General features: G+C 36.6%; 1 protein-coding gene across 2 annotated transcripts in view; it reads left to right on the top strand.

Moving 5' to 3' along the window:
• Positions 1-23,301: 23,301 nt before the first annotated feature.
• Positions 23,302-27,522, top strand: part of OPRM1 (opioid receptor mu 1) — a gene marked incomplete at both ends in the record, with an annotated part of 59,532 nt that continues 55,311 nt past the window's right edge. Inside the window, one exon of one of the 2 annotated variants that reach the window (XM_081295894.1) lies at positions 23,302-23,690. In XM_081295894.1, coding sequence (XP_081152020.1) covers positions 23,401-23,690 — 290 coding nt within the window. The remainder of the gene's footprint in view (positions 23,691-27,522) is intronic. The other variant, XM_081295893.1, reaches the window with a different exon arrangement.

A 27,522-nucleotide genomic window follows, 5' to 3' on the forward strand; every position in this document is an offset into this window, starting at 1 on the left:
GTTATACAATAAGATAAAAGCAAGCTGAGCTGAACCCACCCTATAAATCTCCACCAGCAGCAGCACCCTCCCCACCACAGAAACTGGTATGGAGCAGAGCACCAGAGAGAGGGAAGTGTTCTTCCAGCCTGCCACCAGCAGACAAAGTGTGATGGGAGAACAGGGGCACTACTGTGGCAAAGCACCGGAAGGCATCCTGTGAAATGGAGGTATACCTGTGCAGTCCACTGGAAGTAGGGTTTCGGCAGTCTGTCACCTCTGGATGTTCCCTGTCAGCATTTCTTAATAAATCCTATGTCTCACGTCTCATCTCTGAGCGTCTTCTTTGGTGTCGTGGCAACCTATCTCACTTACCCTAGCACAACTGGTCTTGGCTAGTACACTACTTCTGCTCCTCTTCCAGCAACTGTGTCACGTTTTATAGTTGTGAAGTTTTGTGACAACTGGCCTGGGTCACAGCATCCAGATATGTGGTCGAACATTACTCTTTTTATCTCTATGAAGGTTTTAGATGAGAGCAATGTTTGAATAAGTGAGCTGTGAGACACGGAGAATGTCAGGCCTCATTCTCAGCTGAAGGACTGAATAGAACCTTCTCGTAAGAGAGGACACATTCAAGGACTATGACATTAGCTCTTCCCTGGTCTACTTCCTACTGGGCCACTCTGCAGATTCTCCAGCCTCCATAATCAGAGGAACCATATATGTGTAGAGAGAGCAATATTAATCATACTGAATTAACCACACTCAATAGCTAAAGTCAAATTCAGTATAGAAGACAGGCACAATCCCAAACTCACATGGTAAAACAGGGCAGAAAACTTAACGGGAGCACAAGAAAGGTACACAACAAGAAAACACAAAACAATAGGACTGGCTTGATCCAAATGCGTCAAAAACAAAAGAGAAGATGAGTAACAAAGAATCCTCTATCTGAATCAACCAGGAAAACAATGTGAATAAATATACAAAGCAAAAGTCTTCAAGACACTGGGCTTTTGCTAGAAAAGAACTAAGATCCCCGAGTGAGGCAAGACACATAGTGAGCCTACAATTGCCCCAGGTTGGAGCCTTGGGAGTTCTCAGGACACAGCACAGGAGAGGGAATCAAGACAGAAAATGTGAGTTAAGAGATTAAGAATCCAGGAAAAGAAGTTTTCTAGAGTTCACTGAACAGAATACCAGAGAGGAAAGGTCTGCATACAAAGGGAATGTGCTGGTTCTCTCTTGAGACTTCAGCATAGTACTGAACAAAACATGTGTAAGGAACTGGTTGGAGGCTGAGGGAAGAAACACTCAAATCAATTAGAGGGAACAATACCTGACGCTCACGCAGTGCACAAGAATAACACCTGTTCCTACTGGCCAGACTGGGAAATATCAGATTTTATGGGGCATTGGGTAGAAAATTCAGGAGGTTCTCTAACCTGGTATTCAAAACCTCACAAAAGTACATAGTTTGGTATGCACCTTTGGAAAGGGAAATTATGTTCCTATGATTTTATTTATCTTCTTAAAACTTAATCTTTCCTTTCATTGAACTCCTTTATTACTTTTGTTTTACTGCTGCTATTTTCTTTGATGTGTATTATTTTATTCTCCTCCCCACACACCTGTTTTCTGCTTACTCTGGAATTCATTTATTTTTCTATTTCTAGTATCTTAACATGATAACCAAAGTCATTATTTTAAGGATCTTTTTCACTTTGGAACTTTAATGCTACAAATTTCCCTCCAACTACTGCTTTAGCTACCTCACGTAAGTTTTTAAGTGTTTTGATTGTTTTCATTCACTTTGAAATATTTTTCACTTCTACTCATGAATTCTTCTTTTGCTTGTAGGCTATTTAGACGATCACTAAGGTTCCAGGAATATTTCTTTTGATTATTATTTTCTACTTCAATTCTATTGTATTCAAAAAACTTACCTTGTATGACTCAGACCTTTTAAAATCATTTGAGATTTATTTTATGTTCTAGAATATCCTGAACATATCCACATTAACTTATAAAAATATATAATTTGGTCATGTGCAGAGCAGTTTTTATACATGTCAATTAGATGAATGAGAGCATTTAAGTCTTCTACATTATTACTGATTTTCTGTCTACTTGACCTATCAACACTAAGTATTGAAATATTAAGCTGTAATTGTGAATTTGTAGTTCTTTCCATTTTCTTTTAGTGTTTATTCATATATTTTTAGGTACTGTGAGTAAATGCATAAATATTTAGGATCACATACTTTCTTAGTGAAGTGGTCCCTATGTTTCATGAAATGGCTCTCTTTACTGATGGCAATGTTATTATTCTAATATCCACTTTTCTGATATTAAAACAGCCATCTCAGATTTATTTTCATTACCGTTAACATGAACTTTTTTCCCAGCACTTCACTATTAATTATTTTCTGTTATATTTTTCATATTTATTTTTTTATCCTCTTTTCCTTTGGGGATTCTAATATATATATATATATATATATATATATATATATATATATATATATATATATATATATATATCAGGCTGCTGTAGGATGCTATCTTCATTTTGTTCATTCTTTTTCTCTCTGAATTTCATTTTAAATGGTTTCCATTGCTAAATCTATAAGTTCACTAACTTTCTTTTCTGCAGTACCTAAAATGTTGTTAACCTTATCCAGTGTACTCACTATTTCAGTCCTTGTAGTTTTCATCTCAAGCAGTTGATACAGGAATATATTTTTCCATGTCTCTCCCTAATATTCTCCATCTTTCCCCCCACTTCTTGGGCACATGGATTATAATTACAAAACTATTTTAACATCCTTGTCTGCTAATTCTATCATGTGTGTTATTTTGCATTGGCTTTGATTGATTTGATTTTTTTCTTCATTATTGATCCAATTTTGCCCACTCCTTTGGAATACCTGGTAATGTTCTGTTATTTAGGCCAACGTTAAAAATGCACCTTGTTAGGGCTGGGTTGTGGCTCAGAGGTAGAGTGTTCACCAAGAATGCATGAGGCACAGGGTTTGATCCTCAGCATCACATGAAAATAAAGATATCGTGTCCACCTATAACTAAAAAATTAAAATGAAAATGAAAGAATTTCACCTTGTTAAGAGCTGAATAGTTTTATATTTCTATAAACATCCTTAACCTCTTTTCTGGGATACTCACAAGTTACTTGAAATAGTATGATCCTCCTGGGCTTTGCTTTTAAGCTTTGTTAGGCAGGACCAGAGCAGCATTTAATCTAAGGTTAATTTCCCCCTCCACTGAGGTGAAAGACTCATATACTTCTCGTAATGCCCCATGAATGACGAGGCCTTCCACACGGGTGGACTAGGAACTATTCTCAACACTCATTCAAGTACTGCTGGCTCGAATTCTTTCCTGGGGTTCTTCATCTGCCCTCAGACAATTTGCATGCATGTGCTTATCAGTATGCACCTGAAGACTCAAGGGAGACCCACTCAGCTCTCTGTGAGCAGCACTCTCCTCTCTGGCCCTGCCCTGACCACTCCAGCCACGTTAGCCCTGTGGCCCCCCAGCTCTCTCCTCCATTGGTTCTGTCTGGGTTTTGCCTCCCAGTGTGGCGTCCTGGGAATTCCTGGAGGAAGCTGGGACAATGTTTAGGATCACCCTATGTGCATCCCATCTCCCAGGAACCACGGTGTTTTGCTGCCTGATGTCCAAAATCTTGAAAACTGCTCACATATACTTTTAGTGTTTTTGTTTGTTTGTTTGTTTGGTTTTTAATAAGGGTCTAGTTCCTATGTTTCCATCTCTACTGGAAACAGAAGTTCCTGGATTGAGGTTTTAAATTTACAAAATGCTGAACCTGAGTTAAAAAAAAAAAAGCTAAATTTGACATAGTATACCCTGATTCTGGCAAAGTATTTAATTATTTGTAAAAGAAGCTAAATGATTACTAAGCATGATAAGAATTAGCATTTCCTTGGCATTTTTCTCAATGCACAACAAATGTAAAAGAAGTATTTCTCCAACAAGAGCCATCTTAACCTGTCTCTACTTCTATTTCTTAAACTGCTATGATCTATTAATCTTCCATCAGCTACATCAAAGGGAGAACATTTCACCAACATAGGGCCTGAAAAGCCCTTATTTCTTATGAATGTCTTTTTCTGCCCTGAGAACCATATAGAGGATCACTCTGGGAATCAGTGGAAGATCAGAGAATATGAACAGTGCTCAGTTGTGTTTCTTTTTTACTGTTTCTTTATGGACTTCATATTGTACTTGGATTGAACTTCATAGAGGTTTTAATAAATGTAAACCCTGAGAGCTCATAAAGCATGTCCTGAACTCCACAACTGCGTTTGTTCTTTATTTTCTTCTGCCCAAAGGAATGCTGGCACACACTGTATCTCAAAACAATTTTAACTGCATTTAGCTTATGTATTATTTAGTAAATATTTATTGAGCATGTACTATGTCAAGTCACTGTGTAAGACACCAAGTATATAATGCATGAAAGAAAAAATAGTATTCTCTATGCTAATAAAATATGTAATTTAATGAACACATAGGTAACACAAGTGGAAAAATGGGTACGTGTTTTTTTATTCTTTTTTTGTTATTAGTTGTTCAAAACATTACAAAGCTCTTGACATATTATATTTCATACATTTGATTCAAGCAGATTATGAACTCCCATTTTTACCCCATATACATATTGCAGACTCACATTGGTTTTAATACAAGTTGTGTTCATTTCTTTCAAGAAAATGAGTAAGGGGTATGTTAGAGAATAAAACAGACCATCAATTTTGCAAGTCTATGGAAGTCCTGTTAAAGATCGTACATATAAAGTCACCTGCCAAATGAAAGGAACCAGTCAGAGGAATAACACAAGGGGAAGTAGGTAGAAATATCTGTTTGTGTTATGACAGTAACACAAGAACTGGTGTTTTGCAGAAAAGAAGAAGAGCTAGATGAGTTTGGAAAGCCACACAGTCCAAGGGTCTGAGTACAACTGTCCCTGGACAATCTAAAGCAGGGACCAGCAGTAGGATGCTACATGGGCTCCAGATGGACACTGCACTGGATGGTAGCTAGAGTGGGAGCAAAGACAATGGCACTGGAGCGCGTGGTTCTGGTGGTGGCGGGAAGGAGGAAGGGTGATGACGATGATTTGGGATAGAAGTTCCTTTATGGATGGATGAGTGGGGATAAGAGGTGGAAGAAGCGGCTCAACTCTTAAGATTCTGATTTGGCAACTAAATGAACAATGATTTCACTTAGTGAGATAGGAAAGTGCCAAATGAGAAAAAAAATGTTTCAGAGATGAAATCAGTTCAGTTTGGTGCCTCTGAAGTTCGGGAGGCCCAACTAGGAGTTTTGAAAATAAAGATGTTAACTGGTCAACTGAATAAAGAGAGGGAAACATGAGGTCGAGGAAGGGGTTTGTAAAGGCAGATGAATTTTTAGTATGTGCTTTAGTGAGCTATTCCACTGCTGTGACTAAAGGATCTGACCAGAGCAACTGTACAGGACCAAAGTTTGATTTAGGGCTCACAGTTTCAGAGATCTCAGTCCATAGACAGCCAGCTCCATCACGGCGGAAGAGAATAGAAGCAGCTCACATGATGATCAGAGAGCAGAGAGAGAGAAACCACTCATAAGATACAAATATATGCCCCAAAGTCATGCCCCATTTCCCATCTCCTCCTGCCACAGCCTACCACTTCAGTTATCACTCAGTTAATCCCTACCAGGGGATTGATCCACTGATTGGAATAAGACTCTCACAACCATCAAACTCTCATTTCTCCTCTGAACCTTCTTGCATTGTCTCACACATGAGCTTTTGGGGAACACCTTACATCCAAAACATAACAATATGCTTATGTATCTTTCATTTCTTCCTGAAATAGACTTGGATAATTTGCCATGATACAATTTGGGGTATATAAATAAATAAGAAGGACCATCCCTTGGATCTTGTCAAGGTTTGGACGTGGGGTGTCCCCCAAAAGACCATGCATGAGATAGTACAAGAAGGTTCAGAGAAAAAATAATTGGGTTGCAAAAGCCTTAACCCAATCAGTGAACTAATCACCTGATGAAATTAATTGAGTGGTAATTGAAGGAAGGTGTGGTATGGTTGGAGGATTTGGGGCATTGGGGGCGTGACTTTGAGATGTATATATTTTGTATCTGGTAAGTGGAGATCTCTCTCTCTCTCTCTCTCTCTCTCTCCTTTCTGATCATCATGTGAGCTGCCTCCCTTCGCCACTGTCTTCCACCATGATGTTCTACCTCACCTTGAGCCCCGAGGAATGGAGCCTGCTATCTATGGACTGAGACATCTGAAATCATGAGCCTCCAAAAAAACTTTTCCTCCTCTACAATTGTGTTGGTCAGGTCTTTTAGTCACACCCATGAAAAAACTGACTAAATCAAATCCCATCAAAGCCTTTCCTGGAAGCTTGGAGCACAGAACTCTGACATCCTCTCACATTGGTACAGAAGCATCAGGCACATGACTAACAAAGCATGGACCAGGAGATGAGGTTGATTTCTTTGGTTGTAGAAATCTTTCCTACTGAATTTTCTGGAACGGCTACTTGGCACTCTTCTCTTGAATATTATAAATCCTACCTGGTCCCTGGGATGGAGGAGCAGGCAAATGAAGAAAAATAAGCACAAAAGTAGTAATTACAATTTGGGGGAGTCAAATTATAATTTTCTCAGAGTTGCTATGGAATAAGTGCTATTGACGCCCAATTATAGTTTTATAGAAGTGTGTTCAGAGTTTCTTTGGTTACATCTCTATTATATCATACATTTGGGAGTCTGAATGACTTATAAAGAAATCTAGGACTCCTAGCTGTAAAAGTAAATTTTTTAAGAAAAGAAACAAAGGGCAGAAGAAAAAGATAGGAAAGCTTGAACACATGGAAATTTTCATAAAAGTGTTGTTTTTACAGTGTAAATATTAACCATCTCATAACTGCACACTTGTTGTGTACATGGATGTGAATTCACACAGGGTCACGTGTGCAAATAGTTTAGGTGCAAGTAACTTCAATTAAATTAATATAAGTCTCAATTATCTGAGTGCTATAAGAAAAGGCAAAAACTACTGTGACCATAATAACATTTAAAATGATTTTAAAGTTTCCCCTTTCACTCACATGTAGACTCTTTCTGAATATTTTTTCCTATTCAAAAAAATCATCTTGGCAGCTATCAGAATAAGGAACAAAACAGCCCCATTTGTTTATTTCTTTCACAGATGGACTATGAATACAGATGGCACTATTGAAATCGTGTCACAGAAATGTTTGCAGAGAAGTTGCAGAGGTTTCATTCAAACATGAAAAAATATTCATTCACAACTGAAAAGAATCATACTTGAGAATTGAGATGAGTCAACCTTCCAAAGAATTCAAGAAATGCTTCAAGTCTGAACTAAATAATTTCTTATTGAACTTCCTCTTCCAATGTAAAAACTAATTCCAATTCTAGCCCATAAGTCATGGTATCTAAAGACCTCGAGAACACAAATGAAGGAAATAACTAATTGCACTTTTAGCAATTAATTTAACAAATAACTGGTGGATGGGACCAACGGAATTGAGTATGTACAACCATTTCTTCAACAAAAGGCTTACTATGAGCTAAATAATAGAAGTGTAGCAGACTAGAGGAGTCTTTAATAAGTGGTTTGAACAGCTGACAAACTTCTGAAATAATCTCAAATGGGTAAGGCACAGCAGAAATAAGCATTTGTCTTCTAATTATTGTCATGATGAAATTTTTCCATAACATAAATTATTAAAAATTATTTCTCACAAAGTTATAGTAGGTGGATAATCAACCTTTGTTCTGAATGATGCTAGGATGCATTTGTACCCTAAGAGCTGTTGGGAACTTTTACTGAAAATAAAAACTTTCAGGGTTTCCAGTTGGTAGCACCATGGTCCTATGTGAGTTACCTATGTAAAAGGGATATTATGAATGTGGAAGGGAAACTAATAGGGCAGAAGAAAGAGATGGGGGCAGGGTGGGAGAAGAGACTCAGGGAAGGAATTAGGAAGTGAAATTGATTATACTAAGCTATATGCATATACCAGCATGCCACAATAAAACTCACTATCCTGTATAATTAATATTCACCAAAAATACTTTTCTATCTTTATTGTATTAACTCTTAACACCATTTGAGAATAAAAATAAATTAAATGAAATGTTTTCTAAAAGTTAAGGAACTATAATATCTAAGTTAGTTTGGATTGCTATATCAGAGTAGCATAGATTGGGTGTTTGAAACAATAAAAAACTATTTCTCACAGTTCCGCAAGCTCAGAAGTCTGACATCAGAGTGCCAACACAGTCAGGTTCTGATGAGGACCCTCTTTCTGGCCTGCAGATGGCCATCTTCTTGATGAATCTTCACATGGAACAGAGCAGGGAAGGAAGCCCTCTTCCATCTTCTAAGGACACTAATATGATATGAGAATTCCACCCTCATGACCTAATTTCCTTCAACGACTCCACCTCTAGGTACCATCACACTGGGGGAAAGGTTTCAATGCATACATAGGAACATTCAGTCTATAACATATGAATGAATTTCTTTAGTAATATTTATTGCTCCAAGTTCTTGATGATTTAGACCTACAAAAGAGAGGAAGAACAGTTTTCAAGTGGACATTAGATGTGAGTCTCAAGCATTTTGATTTTCACCTTTTTAATTGAGCCAATAATTAAGAGAGTAATAATAACGAAAGAAGTTATGTTGAAGTACCAATCACTTGCAGTGGAAACCTTCCACAAAGTAATATAGAAAATTGTAAAGAGAATGTAACTTATTGATTTGCCTTTTGTTCTGTGGGACAGAGAGAATAAATTGTTGAAAATTCTATCACCCAAGCACCCAAGAGAATTAACACATTAGCAGAACATACTGAAAGAATTTGTGAATGTATTTGTCCAATAAATGTTTATTAAAACAATTTCATACTAGAGAAAATGCCTGCCTTGAATATTACAAGGTAGAAGATAATGAATACACAAGTAAAATTTAGTCAATTAAATAGTGATAAATGTTAAATAGTCTTAGTAAAATAAAGTGTTGAGAGTGTGTCTGTTCATCAGTGCTGCTGCATTCAGCACATGTTCATTGCACATGAGACTGGGAACAGGCAAGAACCTGATTTTGGCTGAGGTTGGCTGGCTGTGGGTCCATCAAGGCTGACCTCAGCTAAGGTGTTAGGGCAACTGTGCTCTAACCCACACATCTCAATCTCCAGCAGGCTCAGCAGGTTCTCGGGGTGTTGGAAAAGGTATGAGAGTACTTACAGAAACAGCCCAGGGTTCTTGAGACCTCATATTACATCTTGCGCTTTGTCATTTACAACTCATTCTATTGGTCAAAAGATGGTGGTGTTGCTGAACCTAGAGTTAAATAACAGGGCAGTTCACCCTACCCACTGGGAGAGAATGGTACTGTAAAGAGTATAGACACAGGCAAGAATAAGATATAGGGACATAATGCCTCTACCATAGTGTGGATGCTTCTCTAAAAACAAAGGTCAATGGGATCATTGATCTTTTGATCTAATTGACAACATGTTCAGGGGAGTGAGGGTATGAGCCACAGAGACACATGGGTATTTCAAGTACTAAGACCAAGAGGCAATATGGAGGAAGTGAGGTGGAGGAGTGGGTAGAAAGAAGACTAGAGAGGATAGCTCAAGGTGCAGATCTTCTAGGACTTTGTAGGTCACTGAAACAACTGAAATTTAAGATGTAAAGACTTCTAACTATGATGAGAAGGAAAGACATGATTTGATGTTTAAGGAATTTCTTACTATGGACAAAATTCTGGGCAGGCACTTGGTTGTCAAGAAAAATGAAGATCAAGAACCATAGAGAAATACATACCAATAATGATCGGAACTAATAAATTCTACATTCAAGATCATAAAGAAAAGAACTATATCTATATAGTGCCTTAAACAAAATGTTATGATTTTTCAAGGTAAGGTGATTTACAATTTGCTTATGTGGAATTTGCCCAGCTAAGCAGAGACTTCATTCCAAGGTACAACCTTGGATATATTACTGTGAGGCTCACTGAGCACAGATGTCCTATTATTTCTGTTGAATATGCATTTCTAAAGAGTGTTATGGAATTTTTAATTTTAAAGTGAAGCATTTTCACTGCCAGGCTCAAAATACCTAACCACATACAAAAATTAAATTGAAATATACCCCAAAATAAAAAATGTTGCCATGAATAATAATAAGGAAGTTGAATAAAGTCACAGGGTATAAAATGTTGACATAAAAAAAGCAATAGCTTGCATGTACATATGTAGAAGTTATAATGGAAAAGAAAACCACATTTATAATATCAAATATATAATAATAATATAAAACTTCTAGGCTAAATTCTAATATGAATAGGCCATATCTTTAAGAGAAAATCTGTGAAACACTGTTAAATGAAACAAAAATAAATTCAAACAAATGAAAATATATTCCATGTACTTAGGAAAGGACTAACATTATAAATATATCCACTCTTCCTAAGGCAATTTAGACAGTTAATAACATACCAATGAAAAATTGTGGGGCTTTCTTTTTTAAAAATTATACAAGTCATCCATAAAGTTAATTTGAAAAAAAAAACCAAAAATACTAAAAAGAAGTGGGAAAGTGGATAATTGTGATAGTGTGGAAATACACTAGAAATCTCAACAATGGAATTTTAGACTTATGGAGCAGAAAAAAATAGAAATCAATTTGTTATGAGTACATGTAACATGTGTAATAGAGAAAGAAAAAGATGGTATCTCAAGTCTGAAGGAAAACAATTATCTGTTTAGTCTGTGGCATGGAGCTAACTGGATAGCCAGATGAAAACAAGATAATAATTAGAACTATGGCTTTCAATCTACATGAGCATAAATTCCAAAAAGATCAAAAGGTAGATTCCAAAATATTGTAGTCTTGTAAGTTGGCATAGGTAAATTCTTCTATAACCCATGCTATGGTTTCGATAAGTGTCCCTCAAATGCCCATGTGTGAAAGCACAGTGAGTGTGGATTCTGCCACTGTGAGAGTGCTCTAACACAAAAATAATGGAGAAAGAGGTTGAGTCGGGGGCAGTTTCTCAACTGGAAATCAGGTGACCAGCCAAATAGGCAGAAAAAGATTCTTTGGCAACGACAACAACAAAATACTGATCATTATTAATTATATCTGGAAATACAAATATGGTGGGAGCTTATTTTTAAATGACTTTGATCTCATTTATATAATCAAATGCAAATATCCTAATACACCTCTTAGTTGAGTGCTGTTAGGCTATCAACCTGATTATGACACAAAACTTGCTTGTTTTCCTCCCTAGCACTTATTACCACCTGTCATTATATCACAAACTAATTTTTCTTCTCTTCTGTCCTTCTCTCTGCCTGTCTTTCTGTTTCTCTCCCCATCTCCCTTCCCTCCCTCCCTTTACAATGTAAGTGCCACTAAAGCAGAGACTTTGTCTTATTGATTCATTTAACCAAGTAACTGATGCTGGAGCCTAGCACATGGCTGATACCCAATCAATATTCATTAAATAAATGAATGTGTGGATATTATTCATTTATCACAGCCAAAACCTACCTCAGAATTGGTATAGTCACAGGTTTGGGCATGTATTATAACCAGGTGATTAGGATGGACCGCATCTCTTCTGGACAGTTAATGATACTGTTGCCTAGAGGTACCTGAGATCATGGTAGAATCCATGGGCTAAAGGGAATAGACTCTGAAGAAATTCCTTCCAACTTCTCATAGAGACCATTTTACACACCTGAGTAGAAGACTTACGATAGCCCAACTGGGTTTTTCCTGGTAGAGCACCCAACTCAGAGTATGAAACAGTCAGTTCCAAAGAAAACAAATGACTTATTCATGCTCATAAATTGTGAGATGGAATGAAGGAAAGAAGTCTGAAGGGGTGGTGAAGCAAAATTCAAACTAGACCATGTAAGTGAAGGAGTTCAGTTATTATATGACTGGTCTTCTGTCCCTGGTCTTCTTACCACTCAGTTCAATCAATCCACTAAGTCAGATTCTCAGTCAATCAAATAGCAGAAAGTATCTATGATCACACACCTCTGAGAGAAACCAAACCATCTACCCTGAAGGGTAATGTGGCTGTCCGTGGCACTCCCCAGATAAGTCGCAGATAAAAGATTCACTAACTTCTCCCAACTTTTGTTTAATTTTTATCTACTGTCACCCAGGTGTAGATAGAGATTTTTTTCCTATAAGGAATGTATCTGTAAGTTTAAAGTTCCTTCTCCTTTTATATCATGCCCCAATAATTTGCATTCTTTTTTTCTGGACCAACTTGTTGACAGTGTGGAAGCCTAAAACCTATTTCTAGTTCTAGTAAATAATAATAATAGATTAAGCCTATTTATATTACATCAGGAGAAAGCATTGAATCTTCTCTTGTAAGTAAAATATCTTTCTCTTATCTAATCTGTAGGTCCAGAAATGAGAACTCAACTTCTAAAACACCTACATCCTCAGATCAAGGTAACCTTTCTCTTCATGGTTCTACATTCCTAAAAAATAAAGCATTTTCTATTGGGTGAAAAGCCCACCTCCCTTACAATCATTATTAGATTCTTCACTTAAGCACCACACCCTCTGCCCCATTAATAGCCCTCTTTTCTCTTTCTGAACACAAAATTTGTCTGCCACAGTGTTTTATTCACTATCTCTCAATCTCTCTTAACAGCATCACCATCTCCTGTGGCCCAGCTTTCAGCTCCCTTCTCTCACAGGGATCTTTGCATCTCCTTCATTGGGCTTTGCTGAGCCCAAGTATCTATTCACACATTTAAAAGGGCCTCCTTTGGGCTTTTATCTTCCCTTAAAACATTTGAATATAATTAAAATTGACATTTTCTAAGATAATATACCTGAAATATGATAGCAAATGAAATGTTCCCCTTTAAAAAAAAGAAGAATGAGCAGCTTAGAACATAAATATTGAAGTCAAAATTGACTTTCAAATTTGTAATTTTGTATGATTATGTATTTCTAGAAATATTTGCTGCTTCAAGAACCAATATTAAAATCACCCTAAAAACTTTAAAGGCAAAATTTTTAAAGATTTATCTTCAAACTTTTTCTGATTATTTCTTAAATTATTTCTTAAACCCAAAATAAAATCATACATAAACCTGCTTTGAATGACTTTTATTATTTCAGGGAATAAATCTACCCTCAAAGAATGAAGACTTGAAGATAAACTGAAAAAATATGCCAATAATTTTAAGGAAGCACACATCCTGATGATGTTTTCTAGGAATACTAAGGACTATTATTGATGAATGTAGCCTCCTGCTAGGAAATCTGGAAGAGAACACATACCCCTCCTACAGCATATATTCAAGAACATTCCCTTAAAGAGTAAAGTAATACCTGACATACTGTTTGCTTCTGAGCCTCCCCTCTGTATAAATTTACATTTAAGAAGAAAACATTTTCACATACTTCCAAAGAATTGTAAATTCTGGTTTTTTTTTTTCCTTGTTAGGTTCTTAATTTGATTAAGGAGAAAAAAAAGACAAGCATTGTGGAGATACTTGGATTTCAGAACATTATTTATACCCAGAAAATTTAAAAGGATTCAAAAGAGGGTTATGTTCCTTTAAGAAGCTAAATTCGTTATAGCAGAGTATTGTCTAGAGTGAGATCAGAAGGGAGCTTCCTTTAATCCAAAGTCTTACTGTTTTCCTGGTCTCTTTTAATAAAAATGAGGAGAAAGAAAAATACAAGCAATAAAAAAGACTAGATAATATTAACCAAATATATGAACTCAAGTTTGGTGTTTTCTGTTTGTTTATTTTTAAAGCCATTGATTGAACTTAGGGGCACTTAATCACTGAGCCACATTCTCACCCCTTTTTTATTTGTTTTGTGGCAGGGTCTCCATAAGTTCCTTAGGGCCTCACTAAGTTACTGAGACTAGCTTTGAACTCATAGTCCTCTTGCCTCAGCCTCTTGATCTGCTGAGATTACAGGCATACACCACAGCACCATGCTGCATGCAGTTTTCCCACTGGGAAATTCATTTTTTTATAAATATGTGTGTGTATGTGTGTGTGTGTGTGTGTGTGTGTACACACACATAAGAATATATGTATATATCCTTTAGGGAAACTATTATAGACACATAGATAAATAGGTATGTAATATAGATATATATATAATATATCATCTCCCTTTTTTACAAATTTTGTGGGGAAAATATTGTGTATATACCTATATATGTACATGTATATATGTACATACACACATACCTATCCATGCATGTACATATGTATATACATATACACATACATCCATGCATGTACATATATATTCATACATGTATCAAATTTGTGTGATATCTGTACTGAAAAGAATAAACATTATAAGAAGATAAAAAGAATCCAGAGTGCAAAACATTAAAATGTGTTTGCTGCTTTCATTGTTTCTATAGGAAAGGGGTCATGGAGCAAACAAAAAGCAAGGCAAAGTTATGCACAGCTGTGTCCACCTGCAAATGGATGCCGATGAGGGCTAGAATATATGATCCAAAGCAATGGGTGGAAATTCCTGCCACAAGGAATCTAAGTTAATTTTCAGGTTATCAAAGGAGTTCAACTCATGTTTATATTCAAACAACAATAAAAATTCTAAATTCCTACATTAGTTTAATTCAATCAAAAGCTCTGTGAGCAAGGGTTTGTATTCCTTGAAATCTTATTTCAAAAAGGTAATCCCATCTAGTATGAGAAAAAGGTCCAAAAGGAGCCACTGGGTACAAATGACGGGGGAATTCACTTAAAGTTGATGTCATTGTGATGATGATAATGGAGACAGGTCAGGCTCAGAACTAACTAGCCCTTTGAATGCCACCTGGAAGAGAAAAGATTAAGAAATGGTTTTTGTATATGCCAATGTCTGATCCCTATCTTGGGAAGAAATTTTTTGTGTGCATTTCATGCACAGATCACATTCATAAGGATTGTTTCAGAATATGAATTTAAGAAAGGGTCTGAAACTAAAAAGACTAAAAAGAAACTAAAAAGAAAATTATAAGTATGGAAATATTTTAGTATAAAAAATAGAAGGTAAATGAAAGATTTCTAGAAGAGAAAGTATTTTGTCTGATAAAGTAATATTCTTGTGCTAAAGTTCAAGATGAAAGAGGACAAAACTAAGGATGTAAAGAAGTTGTGAATGTTTAAGTAAGTCGCAGAAGGTTTGCAGACTATACATCTCAAAAAGATTGTGGTTATTATTAAATTGGCTAAAATTAGCACAGTCAGTTAAAGTTATTTGAACTTTAATGTACTGATATGAAGCAAAGTCTGAAACATTGATCTGCTCTTATCTATAAAAAAACTTTCTTGTATTTGTATTTGTTAAGTTTTATTACTTGGGGAAACTATGTTTAAAGGAATTAGGGTTTTGTATCTGTTTTAAAGTCTTAAATGATCACTTTGTAATTGGTTAAACAAACAATTTTAAGTTATAACAATATGGTTGATACTCTAAATATATGTGACTAGGTATATGTATTTAAAGTTTACTGGCAAGATAACCAATAAGTGCTCTCTTTTATACAAAGTATCTAACATAGAAGTGCCACACTGTGATTTGAAGACCTGTCTTATATTTTTTTTCTTTGATTAAGTCAATTTCTGATCATTAACACTGTTTCCTAAATGTATAAGAGACATAAAGCTACCCTTTGATTTTTGCTAACTCATGGAAGACCTGTGTTTATTGCTACCATCCATACATTACAGATTCTAAATTATACTTTAAAAGTTAAACTTAGTTAAATTTAAAGCTTAGGCTCTCCTAAGCTTACTTTGCCAATTAGCTGTCCTCCAAACTAAAATTATCTGAGGCAATGGTCTCAGATTTGTATAGAAATAACAACTTTGGTAGGTATTTGTTCATATCATTTGATGTTTTATAGCTGGGTGAAGTAATCTGTTGTCAATAAGTTACATATACAATTTGGCGTTACTCTTCACACTGGAATTGAAATTTAAATGTATCTTTGGAATGTAATAAAGAGAGCCTGATCTGTTTAAAGATGACATTGTAAAACATGGAAGCATTTTGCCAGTTTTTCCACACACACACACACACAAATTAAAAGCTCTCTTAGCCTTTGTTTGGTTCATTTTTTAGATATAAGGTTGTATTTTGTTATTCATCAAGAACCCTACATTACCTGAGATCAAACTCTGCCTCCCACCTTATTACATTTTAGAATGGCTCCAAAACAGGCTAGACTTGAGCTCATTTATAGTTGTGTTCAAAAGATCAAATTCTGTGGTAAAGATAACTGACTGTGATCTCAAAATAAACAGGGATATAATATATAACTAAAGGTTTAAGATTATAAAAATCATTTTTCCTGGTTCATAGCTGTTACTCAAAATGAATATGATTTTGATTTTTCTCTGTTAATTTTATTTTGTATTTTCCTTGTAAACTTCATAACTCTTGCCTGTTAGTGTTTTTGTAGAGGTACTGCTTCTAATAAAACAACCTGAATTGTTGCAAGACAATAAGCCATCACCTATAGGACAGATAGGACAAAAGCCTGCCTTACAGTAATAAACTAACCCAATTAAATGAAAGAGGTATCTGTAAAATTATAGATATTGCAGTTATAACCTGTTACTCCCACTTTAAAACTGGCCAAACTGGCCTACTGGATGTTTAAAATCAAAAACTTGGAGACATAAGTCAAGGAAGTAAAAGTGCCAAGGAAAGAGCAGCCAACATTTTGTTCCTTGCCCTCTAAAGTCAGCCAGGACTCAGAGAATGACAGAACCCCTCTCTGAAACTTTGATGAGACACCTGATCTGCTGATCAGAGAGATTGTGAGGACCCTAGAGAACAGGAAGCCAACTAGTACACATTCTGCAAAGAGGAGGGTCATTGTAGATGGAAATGTCCCTGATGCTTCTAACAGAAACCATGAATGATCAGCAGGACTCTGACTCATCATAGTAGATGGCACCACTAATAGAGGAAAGATAAAGGGGCCAGAAGGTTTTGCACACATCCCCAAGGGTGATCTCTGAGGAATCACAGCTGACTCGTAAGAGTAGATAAGAATAGGTGAGTTTTCACCAACTTGGTCTTAAGGACCTGGCAGGAGAGTATAGCCTAAGCAGAGTCCTGTATGGACATTTAAAAGGAAAAACAATGTTGTTGTTGTGTTTTTTGGGGGGTGGGTACTGGGAATTGAACTCAGGGGTACTCGGCCACTGAGCCAAATCCCCAGGCCTAGTTTGTAATTTTTTAATTTAGAGACAGGGCCTCACTGAGTTGCTTAGCACCTCAATTTTGCTGAGGCTGGCTTTAAACTCATGATCCTCCTGCCTCAACCTCCTGAGCCACTAGGATTACAGGAATGTGCCACCATGCCCAGCAAAAAATATCAATGTTTTTTTAATTTAACTTAAGATGTACACTGTGTCAGCCTTACCAAAAGTAAGTAGAGCTGGAGGCTACAGAGGAAGGGTTCTTCTGTGGGAGTGCCTGATAATAATGTTCACAAAGAACTCTAAAGTCACAAATTTGTCCCGAGCTAATTTGAGCCGGATCTTCCCAAACCTAAACAAATCTTCCTAACCTCCTACATTGATAAACTTAATCTGTTTTCCACTGACATGACTATGAGTTACTGTCTCCATGGTTTTCAGAGACCGGCTAAAATACTAATTGCTTCTGTGCTAATTGTTTACAAAAAAGTAATGCTTTGCTGTCTTGTTTATTGTTGGCTTAGCATGATTCCTGCCCTATGTATACCTTATCCAGTCACCTGCCATCTGACACTGTGAACCTCTGGACTGCTATGATGCTGAATACCCTTAACTGTACACATCTCACCTGATAGAGAATAAGGAATTTGGGTTATTTCCCCCAACTTTACTCTCTTTTAGCAGGAAGCAGCTTGGAGATGTCATCACCCATTTTTCTGTAGACATGAAATGTGGAAATTGACAGTGGAGAAATGTAACAGTGGTTCACTTTATGCTTTGAATGTAGCCCTCGCTGCTCTGCCACTACAACTTATTTTTAAAATGAAAATATTTCTTTCTCTTCTTCTTTCTCCGATCCTCCCATATCTCTCCCCCTTTCCAATCTCAGAGGAAACAGGATTACCTTTCTTCCCCAACCTAGACAGAGTTATCTGTCCTTGAGTACATACCCACCAGAGAAATGAAGTAATCCAGACTTTGAGGATAGCATCAGAAAATCTCAGAAATGGCTATCTCCCAAATTAACAAGTGAATTACAACTGCAACAGAGAACAAACACATGGAATGTAGCCTTTGAACCACCAGTTTAAAAACCCCCTGTTCCTGCTGATGGGCAGAATCACAGCCTCTGGGACAGGATTCTCCTGGGTTTCACCTTTGCTAGCAAAGTAATAAAATTTCCTTTTCCTTTTTCTCAAAAACAAGGAGGTGAGTAGTCACAATAATAACATAAAAATGCTAGCAGTTAAGCAATTTTAAATTATTGTCTTACTAAAGATACCTAAAGGAAATTATGTGTTTGGCACAAGTCCACAGATTCTGAGATCTTCCTCACCATATGTCTACTCACTGGGTCTGTACCACTGTCCTACCAATTGGTAGCTATAGAACTGACTGAAGCTCTCCTATATTATGAAAGGAAACAATGCTCATAGTCAGAAAATGTTTCTTAAATATCTACTGTGGGCTAAAGAAAAAAATGAGCAAAAACAGAGGCAAGAGAGTTTGGCAAGCTCTTTAGTAGCAGGTCAGTATATTCATGGGGAGCAAACTATTAGCTCTTCAGTCATTAAGAGAATAAAATGTAAACAGTGAGTATCCAGAGATTCAGTTAGAAAGGTAGGTCATAAAAGCCCTTCGATATCAGGAGAGTCAACTTTATCCTGCAAATTGTGGAGAGCCAACAAGCATGGTCAGCAATGGAACAGTCTGACTTCCATTTTTGAAATCTCATTTTAGCAACAGTGTATAGGGTAAATGTATGGAGAAGGAGTAGATCACCCAAGAGCTTACTGCATAATTCTGTATGGACTTTAAAAGTGTAAACTAGAAAAGTGATACCAAAAATAAGAAGAAATTTAAAAGGCAGAATCAATTATCATAATGCTGGAATGAAAAAGGAGTGAACACAGTCAATGACTTTATTTGACAAATATTTATATCACCTTACATGTGCTGAGGAATCTTATAAATGCTTTATTAAGAAAAACTCATTGAATACCTATTAAAGCCCTATGAAATAGACACTACTAGAAATAATACTTTAAAGATGAAAAAGATCATCAACAAGTTAACTAAGTTGACCATGGTCTTACCAGTTGTTCATGGATAAAACAGGATTTTACCAAGAAATGGAAACTAGAATTTATGGTGGTAACCACTATGCAATGCTGCCTACCTAGCAGTGCCAAGGACAGCTACAGACTCTGGCTTGGGAAATTAGGGGAAAGCAATAGTGTTATGAGAAGTATTTTTGGATAGGAAGGTAACAATAGTTTGGACATGTTGCATTTCCAGTGAAAGTGCATACCTAACTCTTTAAGATCCAAGGCTTTAAATAACAGTCAAAGATACAGATGCTGGGTGTGGTAGCACACACCTAGAATCCCAGTAACTCAGGAAGCTGAGGCAGAAGGATCACATGTTCAAGACCAACCTTAGCAACTTAGCAACGCTGTCTCAAAATAAAAAATAAAAAGGACTGGGGATGGTGCTCTGTGGTAGAGTGCCTCTGGGTTCTATCCCTAGTAAGCCCCACCTCCCCCCCACACACACACACACAAAGAATCCTAGGCTTAAAAATCCTACAACTCTTTATCTAAATATAAAGAGATAAGAGAATACACTAGGGTAACAGCAAACCTCTACAAATGGAAATTGAAGAACAATATCTAAATGAAAAATGAGGTTCCAAATATTAAGATATTTAGAACTAGGGATTACTTAAGGTACTTGTTTAAATGCATTACTAAATAAGTTGATTGAGTGGGGTACCACCTTCAGGTCCTTAAAAGAATCAATTCCTAAAGTCAGTTTTGTATCATTTATGTAATTTAATGTTGCCAATAATTCTTCTTGCTAATTTGCTGACTACATACAACAAAATATTTTTTAAAATGCAAAAGTTAAGTTCTTTCATATACTATAGTCCTGAAAAACTCCTTTATCGTTGATGCTTACATTTTTGCTTTACAGAAAAGGAACCAGCTATCAAGAAGCATGAGTAATTTAAGTCACAAGAAAGTAAATAGCAGAGCCTGTATTCCAAACTGCCTTTTGATGTAAAGTCCAGGGCTTTTGTCCACTCCCAGATTCCTCTCTCTTAGCTTTAACCAGTGGAGGGGGCTGAGGATTTTTTTTTTTTTTTGCTTGTTTTGTTCTTATTTACTTACTTATTTTTTACCATGTAAATGAAAAAAAAAATGTGGCTATTTTATTTTAGTAAATAATTATGCAGCAATCCAGTGATCAAGAGTAATATTGTGTCATAGTACAATTGCCTTCTCATTAGCTCTCCACGTGTAAACCTGAGATAACAGAAAATATCCTAAAACAAATACATAACATATTCTTCCAATCAAACCTTGGATGTCCCTTTTTTTCTGGGCTCCAAACCACTGTAATTGTTTCATGCAGAGATCCTATGCTTCTGTTCCTCATTAATGTGTTTCCTTAACAGACACTCAAAAAAATCAGGGCCTAGGTATTAAAATAAGTGTAGATGATGGCAAATTCATAAAGAACAAAAGCCAGTATATTCTGAAACTCAAGGAAGAGGAGTGACTCTTAGCATTTTCCTGGAATCCATCCATGTGATGACTAAATGCATTGCTTTGAAATTTACTATTTTCATGAATAATGTTTTATAATACAGGCTTGATCCCAATGATCTAGACTGATAGATAATAGATTATTTGATATTAGATAGATTATTCTTACTTCAAGTAGAAAGTCTGGTATAAGCAAGAAACCTCAACAAAAAAAATCAGATGTTCCTATTATATGGATAAACTATTAAGGTTCAGGGTATTAAAGTTCATGTGGTTAGAATCTAGGTTAGAGTAAACAATTAGGATTATAGTTAATCAACTCATTTATTCAGTCCACCTCATTTATGAAAGACTCAAACTTTCACAAGATTTTAGACCACTCTCATAGAAAATATGCAGTTATGAAGAAAACTAATAAATAACAGAAGCTGGAATTTGAGATATTTTCATGCTATACATTGATGGTATTAATATATTATTTTTCTATAGCTTTTCTCTGGGTTTCTCAATGCTATCTTAATGCATGTATTTGGAAGAGAAATTAAATTTGTTCTGTATATTCTCAAATGGTATATTGAATGGTTAGGAGATACTGAGACACATACATTAATATAAATTAAGGGAGGACATATGATAATGCCCAGAAAATTTGCCTTAAAAATAAAAGGATAATAATTATCCTCAGTGGACCATGAGAAAGAGCAATAGAAGAAAAACATCAATCTCAGTTGAGACTATATGTTGAAGCCTAAAGTTGAAGTTCTTACTTTGATGAGAAAATTATCACTCTTGAGATGAAGTAACATATTCAAATTTATACAGTCCCCAAATTACAAATCTGTGTCACAAAGTAATTTAACTCCAAAGGTAGGGCTTGCTGCAGAATGCCTGTTTGTCTTTCACACAAAGTTCAGTGTAGACTGGTTCTGGGTTCTCAAGGGACTGGATGGGTGAATAGCAGGTTCAGGGCAAGTGAATGAATACATTACTTCAAAGGAGAATAAGGCATTTTTACTAGTCTCTAGGAAATCTCTGAAACATTTTATTGCTGAAATTATACCCTTTCATGCAAATGGATAAAAATATTACTGAACACTGACAAAATGACCTATGATTAATACAGTTTACCTATGAGTTATCTGTTTTTAAGACAAATGCCTAAAAATAATACTGGAATTAAATGTTCCTTTCAAGCTTCCATCCTCCCTGCTTCACAGAGTACAGATAACTTTCCACAAACAATTGGGAATATTTATTTCCAATGTTTATGTTTAAAAGGTATAGATATGTGCAAAGACAAAAATGTGTAGGAATGAGAGTGAGTTCAGAATTAGTGAATATTAACTTCACAAAATACCTTACTCCTGTTGTACTTATAAGTTTATTTCTAAATAGAAGCAGTTGTGAACTTAGAAATGAGTTATAATCTAAAAATCTATTAGTGTCCCTCAAGGACCTTGCTGTAGGCCACTTTGGTTCCAGTAACCTATGTAACTCCTCCTAGAGTTTCACACTAGAAAAGACACTGAAACAATGCAGATTCGTTGAATTGTACTGCCCTTCTTAGAAGCATGTGTCTCTCTGGTAAGTCTGTTCCAAACAGGTCTTGAGATTTAAGACATGGAGCATCAACATTCTCTTTAGTGGACCTGGGTTTTGCAACCAGTTCTTGTGCCCCTTTCTCACTAAGACAAAATCGAAGACAAAAAGAGCTTTCACTCTAGGAGACATTGGAAAGTTGGGGGTGAAAGCAACATGTTTCCTCAACAAAGTTTATTTGTTTCTTATTTCTTTTTCAGGAAAAAAAAAAAAAAAGATTACTCTTGTTTCAGAAAAGTCTATAAGGTTGGAAATTTAAGACTCACCATTTCCCTTTTTTCAAATGTGAGGGATTGATGCATTAAGAATATCAAAAAGAGGGGAAATGGAAGTAGAAATGGGAGAACATTGTGGCTTGGGGTGTGAGGGCTGTTAGGGTTGCGTGGGACAGTGTCTTTCCTGTCTGATTACAGAGAGAGAAAACGGTGCTGGAAAATGGAGTGATGTCAGCCCCCTTTCTTATGCTTTACTGCTGCCAAGAAACTCTGTGTCTCTCCCCAGCCTGTCTCCCCAAGTCCCTCCTGCATTCTGCCACCGCCCCCCTTAGATGTTAGAAGTGCTTGCAGAGCAGAGTGCCCAGGGAAGAGCTGGACTCCCTGAATTGCTTTGCGCAAAATCCACCCCTCTCCTCTCCCTCCTCTCCAGACTCCGCATCCCCCACAGCCCTCCCTCCCCGCGCCTGTCGCTGTGGGGTTGGGGACGTGCCTCTGTGTACTACTAAAGTGGGAGGGGGCAGCAAGCGGAAGATCATGTCAGATGCAGCTTCCCCCTTCTGCCTGACGCTCCCCTCTGGTTCCTCCAGAGTTGGTCCCTGTAAGAAATAGCCGGAGCTGTGGCAGCGGCGAGAGAAAGCGACTGAGGCGCGTGGAACCCGAAAAGTCCGGGAGCTCCGGGTTACCTCGCGTCCTGGTCCCCAGCAGGCCGTCAGCACCATGGACAGCAGCGCCGTCCCCGCGAACGCCAGCAACTGCAGCGATCCCTTCCCGCGATCGAGTTGCCCCCCAGCACCGAGCACCAGTTCCTGGGTCAACTTGTCCCACTTTGATGGCAACCTGTCCGACCCATGCGGTCCGAACCGCACCGAGCTGGGCGGGAGCGGCGGCCAGTGCCCTCAGTCCGGCAGTCCTTCCATGATCACGGCCATCACCATCATGGCCCTCTACTCCATCGTGTGTGTGGTGGGCCTCTTCGGAAACTTCCTGGTCATGTACGTGATCGTCAGGTAAGGAAGGCTCTGAGCGCAGACTGAAAAAGGCACACTTGAGCCATAAGGCGGGAGGGTGAGAGAGGGGAGTTAACAGGGGCACCGGTGGACAGAGTGATGCTGTCTGTGTATCCAAAACTATTTTCCTATTTTTCCCTCCCTTGGATCAAGAAAGAGTCCAAAATCCCAAAAGCAGAGAAGTTCCTTTGAGCAGTTAAAGGTCTAAAAGTGGGGTGGGGGTGCTCTTTGGTAAAGCCCTCTTATACTGAGACAAGGGGGCTCTTGGTACAGTGTCCTATGTATGGTCTGCCCTTCTGCATGAGCTATGGATAAATAAAGTTGGTGAATAATGGGAGTGGAATTCTGAGGAGTTTTTCCCTAATTGAGTTGCCGAATTTTCTCACTTGTTTTAAGAGATGCACCTTGCCAACTTTCCTACACTGGCTACTTTAGGATGTACTACAGCCCCACCCCTTCTCCCCAGTCATAGAATCCTTCATGTCCTTCTCTCTGCATCCTGAGGCCACACTGGGGAGAGGGAGTTTCCCTGGCATTTCTTTTTGGTAGGTAGTTGTACTTTGTTGTAGTAAACATGACAGTTGTGTTGCCTAGATGAGTTTGCAGTTGCTAGCTGCAGATCTATTAGAGGAATGATAAATTGCATCTGGAACACATAAGATGGTTCAGAAGAACTGCAGGACAAAACTATTTTTTAACGTCTCCACAAGTTGAAGTGACTAAAAGCAGCAGAAATCAGCATTACAGACTATTATTAGAAAGTTGTACAAGGTGCTTTGGGGAATAAAAAGAAAGAAAGTGTATTTATCTAATAAAATTATTTCAAAGGAGTTAGTGGTCCATGTTATTTGCCCAGATGTTCCATGTGTGTTTGGCAAAGTGTGTACAATCTCAGTATTGAGACTCTCAATACTTGGATTGATGTTGATTGTGTTGACATTTGATGTGTCTATTCAATTCTATATGTGAATGTAAAATACTAACACATTCACTGTTGTTAAAGTGGGTAAAATTTTAACACTTCAAAATGGCTCCAGATTTGAGTTTTTCCTTCCACTTTGGGTTATATGTACATTGTGAACATGGCATTGTCATATTTAGTTACAATATTTGCTTCATCTATTCAGCAAATATTGCAGATTTAGATGGGGCTCTTGAATCATTTATCAGTCTCCCCATTACGCTTTTATCCCCAAGGTGCTGTAAATTGCATGCAATTGAGTCTTTCTACTTTCTTTCTACGTCTGATTTCTTTAATTAATGATTGTTAAAGAGTAAAGCGAATTTTCCTGATCTTTTGATGGGAAATAAGATCAGTAGTGTCTCTGAGAAAAGAGCACCATCTATTGAAAGGAAAGCTAACAACAGAGAGAAAAATACAGAAAAAAAAAAAAGGAAAAGAAAATTATTTTCAAAGAATTTAGCTTTGAAAACATTTAGCTTCTGTAATTCAAAACAAACACTCATATCAGAGACTAAAACAATTTTTATTCTGCAGTTATGACAATAAAAAGCATAATTAAAGGCCTGTCTTACAAAAGAAAATGTTTTTTTTTCATTTTTCCTGAAAAAAGACCTTTGTAGAATCATAAGCTAACAGAAATAGAAGGGATGAGAGATCATCTATGATAAATGAGTTTTCTGAGGCACAGTATAAATTATTTGTCCAAGAACAGATGTTTCATTAGTTCAAAGTCGCTAAATGTCTCTTAGATAACATAATTTTCTTATTTAATTATGGTAGCAAATCATGATTTGAGTTAATTCAACAATTAGGTTGACAGAGTAAGTTTAGTTTGCAGTAATAATGTGGGAATAACAAATAACCCCCAAATGTATATATGCAATCCTGAATAACAAAAGCATGAGAAAGAAATTTCTAAAGCATCGAAAAATCATGCCTTTTGAAATACAATCTTTTATTTCTGTTATTACTTCTTGGCATTTTCCTTCATCATTTTCCTCCCCTTCAGTTTTTGTTTTGCTGTAAAGAGAGAGCCGATAGAGCAGCAGTCAGCTGAGAAGTAAGCAGTTTGGTCCCATCCCAGTGTCTAAGAGGTTGCTGGTTGAGTGAGTTTGCTTTAAAGGCATTAGCTGTCACCTATTGTTCACTGGGAGAGACATGGTGACATTGCATCCTCCTGGGAACATGATATTATGCTTTACTCTCTGTACTGAGAGTTCTGACAAAATGCAGTACTATTTGAAGGATCAACCCAAACACCCACCTGTGGCAGGCTGGGTGTTTAATTCCGAGGTCAGATAACCCTCTGGGAATTTGACAGTGAAACAGCAAAATGGGCAGTTCAGGGACAGATGAAGGGATGGACAAAGCAGCTGAGGACTGGAGGTCTTCGTCCAGTTAGCTGAGGATATTCTACTCATAGTATCTAGGCCACAGAGTTTTAACTACAAAATGTACAGCTCAGGGATATTATGAGCCCTGCTAAAGGATGGAAATATTTCTCTCTTTTAAAGTATTAAGGAGAAGTGCTCATTTTTTTTGACTCCCTAACATTTAACAAATAATATTGGTTGATTAAGTACAGTTTTCAGGCCAAATTTAGGTAGTATTTATAAGAATAACTTGGTATATGGAATGAATCATGAGACTAAGATGACTATGGAAACAGGTACTGCAGGTACTACAAATGTGGTCAGGCCTCTGTGTTCTGGGTCTCCTAACATCATCACCATCACCACCATCACCACCATCCCACCTTCATCAACAGTATTATTAAATGCTTCAAAAACTTAAATGGACTTTTACATAGTGCTGTTCTAAGTAATGTAAGAGAGGGAAAGGCATAGTGTCCTATGATCTAAAGACTTAAAATCCAGATGTTAAATGAAAGAAGTACTACAAGTATCCATCCCCTGAAAGTATATTGGGGTTTAAAGAGAAAAAAAAAAACGCTTGCAAGATAATATTATTTAAAAATGGCACAAAGATTTGGGAAAGTGTAAAGATGAAAATACTGTGAAAAGTAGCATTTGTTTTAAATGGGATGACATTACTGACAAGAATCTTAATAAAAAATATCAAAATAATACACAAAGTTATAGCCAATAGAGATGTTTTACTTACTGAAGATATTATATGAACTATCAAATTAACCATAATTATAAAAACTAATAGAATTCCAGATGGGCTAGTGAGATTTTCTTTTCAAAGAGACTTAGCAAAGTACCTTTGAAATTGTTGTGCGCAGACATCTGTAGATAATGGAGGACTAGAAAGTTTTAGATTCCTATGGACTATGGAAACTATTCTTTTTGTAAAATTTCAACAAGGCATGACAAAATGAGCTGGGGGTACAGTGAATAGAAAAGCCTAGGTTTGGAGAGGGGGGAAAGGATTATCAAATGATATTGCCTTATCTTTCAGATTGATTCTTAACTTGATTAAATTCTCAATATGAATAGACATGTGAAAATACCATTTAAAGCTATGAAAAAAATATCATTGCTATTTTCCTTTCCTAAAATGTATTTCTAATTTCAAAAAAATCTTATGATTTTATTATTGATCCATGTACTAAATATTTGGCACAGGTTTAAATTACCAAAGTATCAGTCACGACTTTTTAGAACAAAAGCATAATATTTTAGACTTAATTCATATCAAAACAGCCAAGAACATAGGAATAATAATATTTCATTTGATTTAAGGATGTATGTGCACACATGCATGTACATGTATATTTGAGTTAATTTAAATGTATGTCACTGAATATGTTCACTAGTGAATTTCATAAAATAAAAAGATGATTACTTATTTAAAAATTCAAATATTGATGATATTCTCTTTCACTTTGCAGACCACAAAAAT

This window comes from Spermophilus citellus, assembly GCF_964194105.1.
Source record: "Spermophilus citellus genome assembly, chromosome: 5".
In the NCBI taxonomy this organism is placed as follows: Eukaryota; Metazoa; Chordata; class Mammalia; order Rodentia; family Sciuridae; genus Spermophilus; species Spermophilus citellus.